At 41.3% G+C, this 15,107-nt stretch overlaps 1 protein-coding gene across 19 annotated transcripts in view; it reads left to right on the forward strand.

The window, feature by feature from the left end:
• The window catches only part of ADGRL3 (adhesion G protein-coupled receptor L3), an 815,007-nt gene that overhangs the window by 708,569 nt on the left and 91,331 nt on the right, over window positions 1-15,107 (forward strand). For all 19 annotated transcript variants that reach the window (XM_084625891.1, XM_084625888.1, XM_084625889.1 and 16 more), the window contains one exon: window positions 667-758. In XM_084625891.1, coding sequence (XP_084482017.1) covers window positions 667-758 — 92 coding nt within the window. The remainder of the gene's footprint in view (window positions 1-666; window positions 759-15,107) is intronic.

Raw genomic sequence — 15,107 nt, forward strand, 5'->3', positions numbered from 1 at the left:
ATTAATCTATATTTTTATTAAATACATTTATAAAAGGCCTCTCCCTCTGTGATTGCCACCTCTTGTCTGGGTCTTTGGTAACTCATTTCCAATCACTGGGAGCCTCTCTAGCATAGAGCTAGTGAATCACAGCCTATCTTTTACAGCATAGACCAAGCTCCTTTTCTCGGTCATTATATTGCAGTGTGTCTTTCTAACAGTCGCTTGCCCACCATCTCCCAAGTTACTCTGTATTTGAAAATTTATACTCACCCCTACCCCGGATGAAGGCAGGCCTTGTGGCCCTTTCCATGGGAGCAGGTGAACAACAAACCTGGAATGGTTTGTCATCAGTATGCACCACAAAGCCACAGAAGAGCAGTTACAGCAAAGATTTTTAATTTTCTGTAACATCACTTGAAACGCTGCTGTTGGTGTAAGGGCTGGCTTCATCCAGTGTCTATTGTATTGCTGTTCTCTCATTCGGCAAGCTGCCTTGCCTTTATAGAATACTAGGCAATCATCTATGATTTAGTCTCTGTAAAACTGTAGTGAGAACTAATTTCCCAGAGCAACTCATCTGTTACAAAGAAAAGACTCACTTCCTCCCCCCCCCCCCCACTTCTGCCATGTAACACAACCTTTTCCTTTCTTTCTTTCTTTCTTTTTTTTTTTTTTTCATTCCAGCTTAATGTAATCTTCCTGGGGATTGCTCTCTATAAAATGTTCCATCATACTGCCATCCTGAAACCTGAATCCGGCTGTCTCGACAATATCAAGTAAGTGGCTTTTCCCCCCAGTTCTCTCTCTGTTTACAGCTCCCTTACTCTTTGAACAGAGTATACTGTAACAAACCCTCTTGACAGAAATGACAAGAAAGGGTGAGGCATTGTCTTTATCTCATGTCATCCTGTTTTTGACTGCAGAAGTGGTTTATAATGAGCAAGAACGGGTGGAGGAGGATGAAGGCCTGTCTGTAAAGGGCCCCGGCATTAGTGTGTGTTTAAGACGAGTGGTGGCCGTTTTCATTCAGTTTTGCATAGCACAGTTATGTGTGCCCGCACTGAAAAGAACAACGGCCAGGTTCTTTAAAGTAAGATGGAACTGCAGCCAATGTCAGATGGAATTACAATTTGGCAATTATTATTTCAGTACTGTGCAGAAAAGGAGTGGAAGTGTGGATTGCTATTACTTCTCTCTGCTTTGAGTGCCACAGCCTACTTCTGATTTGTTTCTCTGCAGTAGATTTATTGGCTCAAATTCTGCCCTCAGTCCAAACGTAAAGTAACCCATATGGCTTTAGTGGAGCGCCACTGGAGTTCCTAAGATCAAAATTGTGTGCTCTCTGCACAGCACGTATATTGTCCTTTACTTTGGTGAGCATCCAAGGCACGGCATCATATTGTCTAGCTATTGATTGAATAGAATATTAATGCCCGGCAGTGCCTGCCTGTGACAATGCCTATGGCTTTAATTGCACGCTTTACAAATGCAAGTGAGATTTCAGGTGGCAGTGTGTGGTAGGATGTGGAGTCAACTAATTAATAAGACCATCTAATGAACTTTGTGGGGAGGAAATGGTCGTCATCAGCACTTCATTGTGTAGAGAGCAAGACAGAACAATATCTGACTCCACTAAAGGGCTCTCTCATCCCCTCTTTGACAGGTGGGGGGAGGGAGAGGACGGGAAGGGAACTCATTATATAATGACTGAATAGCACGTTTCTCCAAGAGGTTATTGTTGTTGCAGCTGTATCTGCTCTCACAGACGGTGCTTTCCTTTAAACTTGCCGGAAAATTCTCAAGCTGGACAGGGGTTTGACGTGCAACAGCAGTACCCCCAGCCCAGCTTTCCGATTCCAAAGACCAGTTGTTTGTAGCAGGGGCGGGCATGGTGAAGGGCAGTGCTGAGAGCCCCTGGAAATTGCAGAAGGGGAGCGAAAGCCTTGCAGAGTGCCCCTCATCCTTCCCCACAAAGCTCCAGTGACCCCTGAGTGTAACCCCTGAGATGTGGGTGTTCCCGGTAATTCTGCAGAGGTGGTGCAACAGAGCAGCGACTCTAAGCATTAACATGCAATCCGCAGAGGAGGGGAACGGAGTGGTGCTTCACCATAGACCAAGCAGCATGGCCATGAGGCATCTCTGCTAGGGAGCGGGGAGCCTAGGTTGACATGTGAAGAGGAGGGCATTCTGCTAGGATGCTCTGAGCCCCATGGGGTTGAGTCTAAGGGCTTGTCTGAGCTACATATGCTTTACCAGCATAGCTATACTGGTGTAAGGAGATCAGCTTTCTAGGAAAAGGATTTTGTTTCTGGTGTAACTGTGCCTACACTAGGGCTTTTGCTGGCATAGCTATGGCGGCTACTGGGTGCGATTTTTTTCACACTGCTAGCCGACATAGCTATGTCAGCAAAGCTTTGTAGCATAGACTACACCTAAGATTCCCTGTGTTTTGTCTGGCTCTGTGCAGTTAATAAGCCCACGTGCCCTGCCCCTTTTGCCCCTCCACTAACTCCCTTCCCCAAGGGAGTAATAGGTTGGGTCTTGTATCCCTTCAACCTCACGCTGTATTTTTTATTGTAGTTTTTCCCTTTCAGTTTTTTCCCATGATGCCCCATCTCTCTTGTAGATCACCTATCCATACTGAACTTTCATTTCAGGGTCAGCAGTACATGTCTCTCTGCTGGGTTTATTTCATTTTCTCTTAATACAGCTGGCGCTTCCTTAGATGTCCTGGGCAATTAGAAAGATCTCTTTGAGCAAAGCCTGTTTCTTTCCATATTCTCAGCCTCCACTTTGCAACGCAGATGGAAAATCTCTGGGATAAGAGAAGAGTTTATTTGGAAAGGGAGATTCCTTTGACAAACTGTGGCAGCCTAAACAATTACTTGTCCATAGAAGAGGCTGTGGGTGCAGGGAAATGGCTGAGCTCTCTAAGATCCCCCTTTCAGCCCCTGCTCATGAGCTCCTAAATGCAGGACATTTCCCAATGACTGGTGGAAGTTGGGAGCAGACTGTGGAGCTGCCAGATCCACCAGTTTTGGCTCCTGTTTGCTTACAGAAGCAGAAGGTGCATGGTGCCCCGGGAAAGTGAGGTGTTCTGGCATGGGGAACTTGGATGTACAGGTGATATCGCAACAAAGAAGCTTGCAAAGTTTGATTTTACGGGTGGTATCTTTTACATCCATTTCCAGTCCCTTACTGCTGTCCATTCAGTTCTGGGACACTTCACTGCCACAACAAGTGTTGCCAAAGCCACTGTAAGAAAAAACCACTCCGTTCAGGTATGTGACAGGTTACAACCCTCCTCCCTCCCCCGCCTGCCTGGGAACATGATTATGTTCTGTGTTTCAGCTGTGATCCCCTTTGACCATGTGTCATTACTGTCCATTCCTGATCTGGTGGCAGGCTGCTAGGTACCACAATGCCCCCTCTTCCGTCAGCACTATTTCAGACTCTTGGCTATATTAGGTACTAGGAACAATCAGTCCACTTTAAGAGTGTAGATGATCCAAAGCTCAAGTCAGTGGCAGTCTTCCCATTCATTTCAGTGAGCTAAGGATCAGATCTTAAATCAACAATACATTTAATAACACTCGGGACTAGCAATTTTACTACTCATATTATATCAGCTGTGTAGACTTGCTGTCTGAGAAGAATCTTTTCAAGGTCACCTGTCCAGAAAGCTCAGAACTTTTCTAAATTAAAATAATAATAATTAATAATAAACTAATATAATAATTAAGGCAAAGATAACAATAATCTACTGAGTTATCTTTACTTGTGCTAATCTCTAGTACCTTTGTTAAAATGCCAGGCATTTATGTTACAGGTTATGTCAATTACAGTGTCATTGTAAAATATTTTATAGGTTCTTTGGCAGATGAATGTCTGTTCCTGATTTGACTAAATTAAAATGCTTTGAAAACACAAGCAATAAAAATGTTTTAAAACACCTTACTGATATCTTTCCAAACCTGTTGCTTCATTACCAGTAACATTCTTCATTTTAAAATACGTGAAAGACAGAAACTCAATCTATTTAACTTGCCTGAGAAAAGATTAAGAGGTTACTTGATCACATTCTATAAGTACCTACCTGGAATTAGAAATTAGATTCAGGCTAGAAATAAATATAGATTTATAGCACTGGAGGTAATTAACTATTGGAATATCTTATCTAGAGAGGTGGTAGATTTTCCATCACTTGAAGTCTTTAAATCAAGTTTCCTTGTTTCTTTCTGAAAGATATGCTCTAGCTCGACTACAAGATATGTGCTTCATTCCGCAATCACTAAGTGAAATGCTATGGCCTAAATTGTATAAGAATTATATAACAATATAATTAGAATCGTCCTTTTTTGTCTTAAATCTATGAAAACAAAAACTTGTAGGTGCCAAAAAATTTGGCTGACCTCTGTGAGCCTTTAGTGTGGTTCCAAAATGTTAGATCGCTGATGAGTATTGTTTTTATTTTGTTTATTTTTGTAAACAAATAAGGCCTTTTGTATGAAGAGCTTGGCTGTGATATTTGTACGACAGCTTTACAGCATTAGGGGAACTGAATGGAAGTTTGTTCTCCCACTTCATTTCCTGTTGCTGTTCTGCATTAAGCTATGACAAAGTTCTCGCAACATAAATCCCCAGCCAACTTGACAACTCCAAAATATTCAAATCCCTGTGGCGATGTAAAAATAAAAGCTGTAAAATATTTGAATAGGCAATTAATAAGCACCTTGGCAATCTGGTGCTTGCTTATGTCACTTTAAGGTTGGAAATACATTATGAGACATAGAAAATGGATAGCCAAATAACTCCACTTAAGCGAATCAACTTGATAAGCCCTGGGATGTCCCCTGGGGTACCATGAATTACTGTGCCAACAGAAGAGCCATTGAAAGGGCAGCGTCTGAGCCAGGTGCTGTATGGCTGAAGGATTTCTGCAGAGTTGCAGAAATAAACATCCTGAGCCTTAAACCATGAGGTACAGTGGCTTTATTATTGGGCTAACATGGCAGAATCTGAAAGTCCAGCCATTTAACGCTCAGCATCCATGAGTTATGCTCAAAGAGTCAAGGAAACACCTTGACATTTAGATGGATCAGAAGCCGCCTCATTCTCACCCATGTTACCTTTTCCAGCTTGACAAGCAGTTTTCAGAAAGATAAATCTATAATCTGTTAGTTTGTAGCTTTAGGTCAGTGTATAAAGCCTTCCCCTGAGCTCTGTCCACTTGCTTGTCCTTGGTCTGTGTTCTCATTGGAACAGGGGGCACGCTCCTTAAGTGTTGGGAAAGAGTCCAGCACAGAGTGCGTGCTACCAATAATAAATAAGTCCAGCATTCTGTCTTGGCTCTTCAGGCATGTAGTTTAGTATGGAGGGGTAGCAGCCTTGCCATGGTCTAAGACAGTCTTGATCTGCCTTGTAATTCCAAATGAAAAGTTTTCATCTTGTATGGGAAAATTTATGATTTCATGGAGAACCCATAAGCACTTTAGGGCAGGGCCAGTGTCTACATCTGTGGGGGAAATCCTGACTCTGCTGATGTCCATGGCAGAACTCCCATTGACTTCCATAGACCCAGGGTTCACCCTATGTTTATACCATGCCTAGCACAATAGGACACTGTGCCCTAGCTGAGCATCTGGGCACCATCATGATGTATGTATTAAGTAATTATAACAAGTTTGTAACTGGGGTCTTTTGATAAAGCTGGTTTTAACTCTCTCGTCCCCTCCTCAGTAAGTTTCAAAACAAAAACCCTCTTTATGTTTTCAGATATTTAGGGCTCAGTCTCAGTGAAAACTAGGATTGCTTCAGAAGGTTTTAAATGAATAGAATATTATGAAATGTAATAAAGAAATAAAATGGCTCCATCTTGGAATCGTCTCACATCTCTTTGTCCTTCAGGAGATTCTAGCCAGGAATGGGTTTTAGCCCTCTTCCCTGCAGCAGTCTCACTCTTTAAGTTGTTTAAGTCATGTGCAGTGTTGCCAGTAAGAACTACCATAACACGTGTTCTATAGGTGCTGATCGCTAAATTATTAGGTAGAGCGGTGGGTAGATTCGATAGTCATGGCCATAAACTTGCACCCACAAAATTGCTGCCATTGAAAAGTATGAAGAAGTCTCAACAGGCAGAGGAAAGATAAAGCCAGCTGAGAATGTCTCGACTAGTTCTGTCAGGACGAAATTCACCTCTGTGCCATGGGCCCATTTTGGGGGTTTTAATGGGCTGGAGTGGTGCATAGACCTTGTGCATGAGAATGAAATTAACTTTCAGGGACCAAAGGAATGGTGTATTGCTGTTATACACTGCTCCGTCATAGATGAGTGCTGTCCACTATCCTTCCAAACTCACTGGGAGAGTGTATTACATGTAGATGGATGGATCTTCCAAGCTGGGGATTGTGGCAGCATGAGGAGTGCCCAGCTGGTGAAAAGCCAATCTGTCTGCCTCTTATGCCATGCCCACGCTCCCATAGCCTCTTGCATGGAGATTAGAGAGAATGGTATAGAACAACATTGCATTCCAGAGATCTCCAGCTGGGAGATGGTCCCTGGCAGGGAGGCATTGCTGCCTGGAACACTTTAGAACAGCTCTGACTCTGCTCTAAAGTAGATTGAACCAGTGCAGAGCCAGCCATGGAATCAGGGAGCCACAGTTAGTCGCTGTGCAGTTGTCCCATTGTGCTCACTGGATGCTGGGCACAAGAGAGAATGTGGCCCAGATTTTCAGGGGCCTGGTACACATGTGTATTTTTTGATACTCACATGAATCCAGAATGCCTTATAGACCAAAGGATCGCATCTCTTTGTGCAGTTAGGCCCTGATCCAGCAAGGTACTTTACCACAGGGGTAGTCTCACTGATTTCAATGGAACCACGCAGAGTTAGCCACATGTGTCAGTATTTTACTGCACTAGGGCCTTGATGCATTCTCTTCTCCGCTGGCCGTTGCAAACACTGTGACCTGCCAAGGCTTGTTCATGTTTTCAGACATTTTCCTATTTGTTTAATATCTGTTCTTTGTGAAAAAGAATGTTATTTCCTATAACCCCCGCCCCCCATCCTCCCCAACGGCTGTAACACAATTACATTAGGTCGATAAGAGGCATGCTCCTTAATCAGAAATATTTAAATAATGGTTATTCTGGTCACAGTACTGTTAGAAGAGGAGGGTGCTTATGTTCTCCCCTTTGGATTGCTTTCCTCATCCTACTGCCATTTGAATTACTTTGTTTGTAGTCTAGTGTCATTGGGAATTATGCATGACATCATTTTGGGGCCGTTACAGTAACCAAAACTGATCCTATTATGAAAGTATTGGCTCCAGGGATGGAATGATTATTTGATTAATATAAGGCAGATTCTGTAATTAGTTTGAAAGAATTCCTCAATGATCTTGGACACCTGCCATACCTAAAGTTATGCAGGAATCTTAATGTGCTTCCGAATGGCTGGAGGGGAGGGATTGAAGCATGCTTCATCATTCCAGAAAACGAGAGCCCATAAGTCATGCATTCTATTTTTTAAACAGGGTAACATTTTCTTTGAAATCTCAGTGTGTTGTCTCCCCCTCACCCCCACCCCTGCCACTCCCACACTTTTAATTGTCCTGCTTTCTATCTGTGGTTAGATTTGCTAGCATTCCATTTAGCCAAACTGCTGTCACTGACATTTTCCCATGGTGCAGTATGTGGCTGTGAGGTTTTATTTTATCTATTTTGGAAGGGTGAAATATATGCCTTTATAGCCAAGTGCAGTTACAAACCCATGAAAAAATGAAGCCGTGTATCAGGAGTTTTCAATTTGTTTTAACTCTCCTTCCCTTTTTCCATGCATTTTGTGCCACTGTCATTTTATAGACATAGTATACAAAACCCGTCTCAAAGTTCGCTTTGAAGTCAGTTGGAGGCCCTTTAAAACACAGTTAGGGTGGGCCTTCACAAAGAATAAGAAGTAGGACTGGAGAGTTGTGTTCAGTGAAAATGTCCATCAAAGGAAATCTCGGCACATACAAAAAGCATCCTCCTCGGAATTTATTTTCCATTATGTTAGTTATTGGTACCCAAACTTTCCACTTGTTGGTTAGTTCCGTTTTTTAAAAGAGAGAATTAATTAGGGACCTCAAGATAGTTTTATCCCAGCATTAAATCCTTTTACCTACATTTTATTGTTGTTGCAGCTTGCTTGCTCTGTGTCAACCTTCTAGCATTCCTCTTTCTTTAGCAATACAACAAACACTGAATTAACAAACTCAAGTTCCATTGGATCATTATTTATTCCATTTGTGCTATTTTCTAAGCGAGAAAGAATGGTGTTAGTTACTGAGGCCCCAATTCAGGAAAACATATGCTTAAATCCCATTGAAATCAACACTTAGGTGTTTCCCTGAATCGAGATCCTGAGGACCTGATCCCACACAACTGTGAGCCCTGTTATAATAATTGGGCCAATTTGTGATAATTGTAAAAAAATTAAGGAATCGAAATTGCCGTGTTGAATGTTAGGCCTAATTGGAGGCAAAATAATGAAGGGTAGTCTGTTCCACCCACCATTCCCTTTGTGGGTCCTTCAAGAAAGAGCCTTTTTTGGAGGGAAGGAGAAATGAAATTTAAAAAAAAGGGAACAGAAGATGGATGCTATTGGTAAAGCAAGCTTCACCATTATGGCTGCTACATACATCATCTCCTGGGATCTCAGGCCTTCATCATCTTAATTGTAAGAAATGTCCTAACCAAACCAAGCCAAAGAAAGGTACCTGAATAATATCACCACCTATCTCAGTCCAGCCAAATCCAAAATACCACCTAATATCAAATCAAATGGAATTTTAACCACAGCTCCATCCCAGCTCAGATAACTTCTTCTCTCTTCCCCAAAAGGACAGTTGTTACTACCTTTGATACCCTCTAAGAGACGATCAAACAGAGGGCTTTTCCTTCTAAAACTCTCTCCAGCTAAAACGAAAAGAAACAAAAAAGTTGTTAAAATGAAAGCCTTATTTAATACTTTACATTTCAAATGTTTTAACTGTTTTTCCTTCTTTTCTGTATCTTTCATACAATTTTTTAAAAAACATTAATGATGTTTGCCATAGTACTAAGCAGGCTGAAGTCTCTATATACCAAACCCCAGGCCTTGTTTAACACTGTTTAATGTTAAGCAGTAACTGAGTTAGGTTAACACCTTTGTCCTATTTATTCCATCTAAATTAATACAACAGTGCATCCAATGGGATGATGAACATCCTCAGTTCCCATTGAATTCCACGGGAGTTGAGGATGGATCGAGCACTAAAGTTTTACAGACCAAAAAAATAGTCCTTTCAGAATTTAATTTAAGGGAAACCAATTTCTCTCAGCCAACTACAATAATTATTTTTCACACTCTTGAATCATTTGTCCCACAACAAGAGCCATATTTCTCATCTCACCATTGTCATCTGAAGAGAGACATCTGGTAGCCTAGTGCACGCTAATAGATTCTGTCACATAAAGCAATGCAGCACAAAATGCGATTGCGGGATAGGGAGAATGGCTGTTTGCCTGTTTCCATAGGGGGGTACCAAGAGCAGCCAACTTTCCAAGCTGTGGCACTCATTGCTTGGGAAGGAAAACTGGGCCCCCATATTCTCTCGTTTTTGGCACCCAATTTTAGAAAACTCTGGCCTAATTTTCAGAGGTGCTGATAACCCACAACTCCAGTTGAAGCTCCTTACAACTTTCACTCTTATCAGCTCCTGGGATGTGTTGAATTCTTGTGGTTTAATCAAGTGTCTCGCAATAGTTAATCTTTTTCTTAAAGCCCCAGCTTCTGGAGTCATGTGCTTATGTGAGAATTGCAACGTTCATTTAAAAATAAGTTTCTAGTCTCCTATATTTGCAGAAAATATGCTTGGAAATGTGGGTCCTAAAGGCTCAAAGATAGGAGGCAAAGAAAAGAATCACCATTTCTTATTGTTTAAAAAATCTCTTGATTTTTTTTAAAGCCACTCCTATGTCTTTTGCTGGGTCTGGTTTATGATTTTTTAACATTAGGGATAGACCAATCTGTACTTCTGAAAATCACATTCTGGTGTGTAAATTTGGGCACCCAGAAATGAAGCCACTAAAAATGACAAGCCACTTTGAAAAAGTGCCCATCTAACTATGCTACCCATTTTCATGTCCTGTTCTCCATTGATTGCCAAGGCAGCTACAGCTTATGATTAACTCATGAGTCTGTAGATGGCACATCTGTTCATATTACTACAGCCATGGGAAACAACTTCTTTTGAAATTAACTGATCCAACCAAAATACAGTGACCCAAATCCTGGAATGTGTTGAGCACCTGTAACTGCCATTGAAGTCGGTGCATTTCATCAATGATGTATTATATATATGGTGTAGGGGTAGTATAAACGCATTTTCATATTTTCGTTATGTACCATATTTAAAGACACAGTTGTGAGTAGTTCAGGCCCCAAAATTAGGTTTTTTAAAAGTACCTAGAAAACCTTTAATAAATAGAAATGAAATTGAAAAGAAAAAATAATGAAATTTAAAAAGAAAAAATGAATATTAATCTACAGAAATGTTTAATACAATCTGTGCTCAGACACAGTATCATGCAAAACAGAAAGTGAAACTGATGGATCCAGTTTATATACCAATCGGATTGAAATGCGATAAAGTAAACAAATTGCTTTCAGGGCAGTGAAAAGTAAGTTAGATTCTAATTTTTTAAGCTTCCTTCCACTTTAATAATAAGAGAATAGGTCAGTAATGTTGGTAAGGATTTTTTTTAATGTTTTTTCTGTTGAATGTCATTTTACCAAAGCCAGATTAATTTTTCAGTAGTATAGGTGTGTTTTTGAAAACAAATGACAATACAAAGATAATAGAGATCACTTTTCATATCTGTATATTAAATCTTTGTTAATTTCTGTAGCAATTTGTATGATCACCTGAAGACACAATTCTTGGAAATGGTTAGTGGTGCTGCAGGCTCTGGCAGTAATATTGTACCAGCTTCAGATGGGGGCTCATCTTGCAGAAAAGAAACATTTTAATCCTTCATGACTTCTGCACTGACAGTTGCCTATCAACATGCAGAGATCATGCTGTATAACTTTCCGCCTGTGGCTCATCCTACAGGGTGCTGAAGGCTGCGGAGAAAAAGTACCAACGTATTCGTGCTCAGAGTCTGCTCAGCCCAGCACCTGAGCCGAAAGGCTTGGTTGTAAGGCCCAATCCGGCAAGGCATTCGGCACCCCTCAATTCCTGTCACTGGGGAAGCGAGGATGATCACTAAGGATCGGGCCCATTATTCCGAGACCTGTGCACAGTGCTAAATAATGGGGGATTTTGTGCACCCACACCAAGCCCTCCTGAGTATATCCGGGAAGCGGGTGCGATGGGGATGAGCCAGGGCACCACCCAGGGATAAGTGTTGATGTGCAAGCCAGTGAATGCAAATGATTATTTGCAGTAGTAGAAGTGAATATTTCTGTTACCCTGTACCCCAAAGCCCTACTGATGAATTCATCATAATGTGTATTAATAACAGTGATGGTTAGGATTTCCATTTACTTCGACTAACCAGGAGGAGGGGCTATTCGAGCACATCATTGAGAAGGAAGAGTGAGAGCAGGGCCAGCCACGACACAGCAGTGCTTCTAATTCTATCCTTCCCAGACAGTGTAAGAGTCTAACTGGCCTGTTTGGACTAATTATAGTCTTTTTGAAACTATAGGTTCAAATCTCACTTCCTCCAGTACTTCCGTCCAAAGTATATAGAGGCATATGAGAATCTACACTGGGAAAAGATATCTCATACTAAGGAACAAATACATAACAAAAGCCAATGGCTGGAAGTTGCAGCTAGACCAATTCAGACTGGAAATAAAGTGTAAAAGTTTAACAGTGAGGACAGATAGCCAGTGGAGCAGCTTCCCAAAGGACATGGGGGATTCTCTGTCACTTGGAAACTTTACAGAAAGTTCCAGCTTCACTTGAAAAATTTCCAAGTGTCTAGGGGTACATCCACATGGCAAAAAAAACCCAAACCCACCCACAGTAACGAGTCTCAGAGGCTGGATCTACAGACTTGGGCTCAGTAGCCATGTAGCTGTAGATGTTCCAGCTCGCGCTGGAGCCTGGGGTCTGAACTGGGGGGGTGGGGAGGGGGCATGTTTCACAGCTTGAGCTCCAGCCCAAGATGGAACATCTAAACCGCTATTTTTAGCGCCATAGCACAAGCACAAGTTGTAGACTCAGGCTCTGAGACTCACCTTGGTTTTTGCCATGTAGACGTACCCTAGGTGATTTAGGTGCTTTTGAAAATGGGTCTGAGATCCTATGTCACTTACCCCACATCAGGGGTGATATTATTCACTTAGTTTAACCACAGACTATTTGGCTAGATGGATGAAGTTACTGGGTGAGGGTCTCTGGCCTGTGTTGTGCCGGAGGTCAGAATGGGTGATCATAACGTTTCCTTATGGCCCTATAATTTCTAATGCATGTTGGCACAGTGCTCTCACAAGCTTAGCAGTCAGTTTACTACACCTTTTTGGATCTTATGTACCAAAGCATCATGCTCAGCAGCCCTATAGATTGGTCAGTACTCCTGTCACACAACCCACATCTGCATCCCTGCATGATCAAATTTCTAATATGCAAAACCAGAAGAAAGACATTCATCTGCTGCACATACACAAAATTAAGTGCTTACAAGAGTCCTACCAAGCAAATGTGCTACATATTCTATTCTTAATAGTGTGCAGCGTTTGCAAACACCTTAAAGGAAAATTGCTAATATTTTATGTCTTTGAAATGGAAAACCACCTGGGGTTGCATTTATTTTGATGCACATTTTTGTCCAGATGGTAAACATCATATTTTTGCATCATATTTTTTTGCATCATTGCATCATTGCAACATCATATTTTGTCCATTCCTGTTGGATGGAGTTTTAGGGGTTTTTTTAATAATAGATTATCGGGTTTTTTGCTTGTTTAGCTATTGTTTTCATGATGGCTACATTAATGTTGAATGGCAATAGGAAGCACTAATCTTTCCACTGATAGGTGTCTTCTTTCCAAAATAAAAGCCAATCAATAATTACTGATTGAGAGAGTGTCCTGGAAGATATTAAATACCCAAGGTCTTGCTATGAAACCATTCGTCAAGATTATTGTTTTAAAAATTCACAGATTTAGTATTTTATCTGCAAAGCCCTGCTTGAAAAATGCAAATGTGGCCAAAGTCCTTATCGAATCTGTATCATGCGGAAACAATCAGATACATGGTTATACTTTACTGTGTTTTGAATAATTATGGCACGTCTTTGCAAAGTTAGAAGGAAGGAAATAAACAGGGTAAGCAATTTTAAGGGCAATTAATTACTTACAGAAATTAGATGAGCTTAACAAAATTGCTCTTTTCAATTACAATAATTAAGAACAAATCACAGAAAACCTCCTGTTGAAACAAAAGGGAATAAGAGGCCTGATGTTATAAGATATAACCAGGCAAATGGTGCAGTAATTCCAAATCCTGCGCCTGAATGACCGAAGAAGGTGGCCTAGAGTGGTGGATATTAAGTGGGTGAGATTTGCAAGACTGTGTAAGAGAGTTAGGAGTCCTACTCTCATTGAAAGTCAGTGGGAATTGAGTATCTGATAACAACAGGCACTTTTAAGGATCCCGCTGTCTAGTGACTTGATCCTGTTTGTGGCTGTGTTTCCCCATTGCCCTACCCTTTGTGTCCTCATTGACACCAGTGTGACATGGCACTCCCGTTCTGATGTGGTCATGACATGCACCCACCTGGCAATCAGTTTTCACTGGCATAGGTGACTGCCCCAGGTGCAGGGGAGTGATGAACTGGCCCCAGATCCTTGCCCAGCATTTACCTGAATTATCCAAGGCTTATTTTGCTCCTCTTCTAGGGCCACTCTCTCTTCCCCTTGCAGGCTCCTTGACCTCCTTTCGCCCAACAAAAGTACCCATCCCTTCTACCTGAAATAAATCCTTCACAGTGCAAGGAGCCTGCTACCCAATTTAAACATCTTCAGTGACTGGGTAGATAGCGCAGGCACCATTGTAGCTATTTGAGAGCAGCTGGCTAGCCTGCTGTATCTTCTGGGAACAAGGCTGAATGGGCCGATTACCCCACAATACACCCAGAGGGATCGCCGAAAAGCAGGCAGTCTAATGTTTCTCTTTTTCTTTTATGTGCAGTAAGGTCTTGAACTCTCATCTGGGCCTTCCTGCTGATTCTGGCTATGTTAATCTAGCAAAAGCTATTCCACAGATGCAGTGCCAGGGTTTGCCAGGGCTTGCCATAACTTACTGCATCAGTTACAAATGTAAAAAAACTGAAGAAAAAAACACACGCACCATATCCCATGGCAGATACGAATGGAAAATAACATCACATTTTGTTTTAGTTCCTTCTCGTATCTGACTACAGGAATTCCCATCTCAGGGAAGCTACAGTTTAATCACTTGCTGTGAAAATGAATTATACACATCATTTCAAATCATTTTTGAGGAGCACGCATAACCTTTCTGCTTTTCAGAGCATTGATCACCCATGGAAGCCAAATAAGGTCCTACTCACTTTGGGCTCATTTCTGCCATATTTGCTCAGCAGACTATTTATGCTCATAGTGACTACCCATATGAGTAAGGATTTGGTATCAGCACCCTTTGTCCACGTTTATCAAGCCTGAACCTGTTATTGGTCTCAAGAATAAGGGGAAACACTTTGAAATGTCATAGGTATTTTTTAAGTAGAGGTACCTAAGATTAAACTATCAAGTGTTGAGCTGCACAAATCATAGCGTCTGTTGTTGGTTATTTATGTCTTACATTAATGGGATGCTTTCCGTTCAAAGTTGGCTGAAAAGTTAGATTTTGTAAAAAAACAAAAACAAAAAACTAAAATACAGACTTACTTCATTTGTTTTTGTCCCAGCTGCAAAAAATGCAAGCAAACAGTATAAATCATTAAAGTAATTGAATTTCAAAAGTTTGTTCAAATTTTAATAATGTAGGTTGCAAGTAGCACGTACATGAGGAAGTCTGTTTGTCTACAGTATATTACTTTGAGGTTGTCGATGTCCCTTTGAAG

Source organism: Lepidochelys olivacea (genome assembly GCF_965140295.1).
Source record: "Lepidochelys olivacea isolate rLepOli2 genome assembly, chromosome: 4".
Taxonomy (NCBI): domain Eukaryota; kingdom Metazoa; phylum Chordata; order Testudines; family Cheloniidae; genus Lepidochelys; species Lepidochelys olivacea.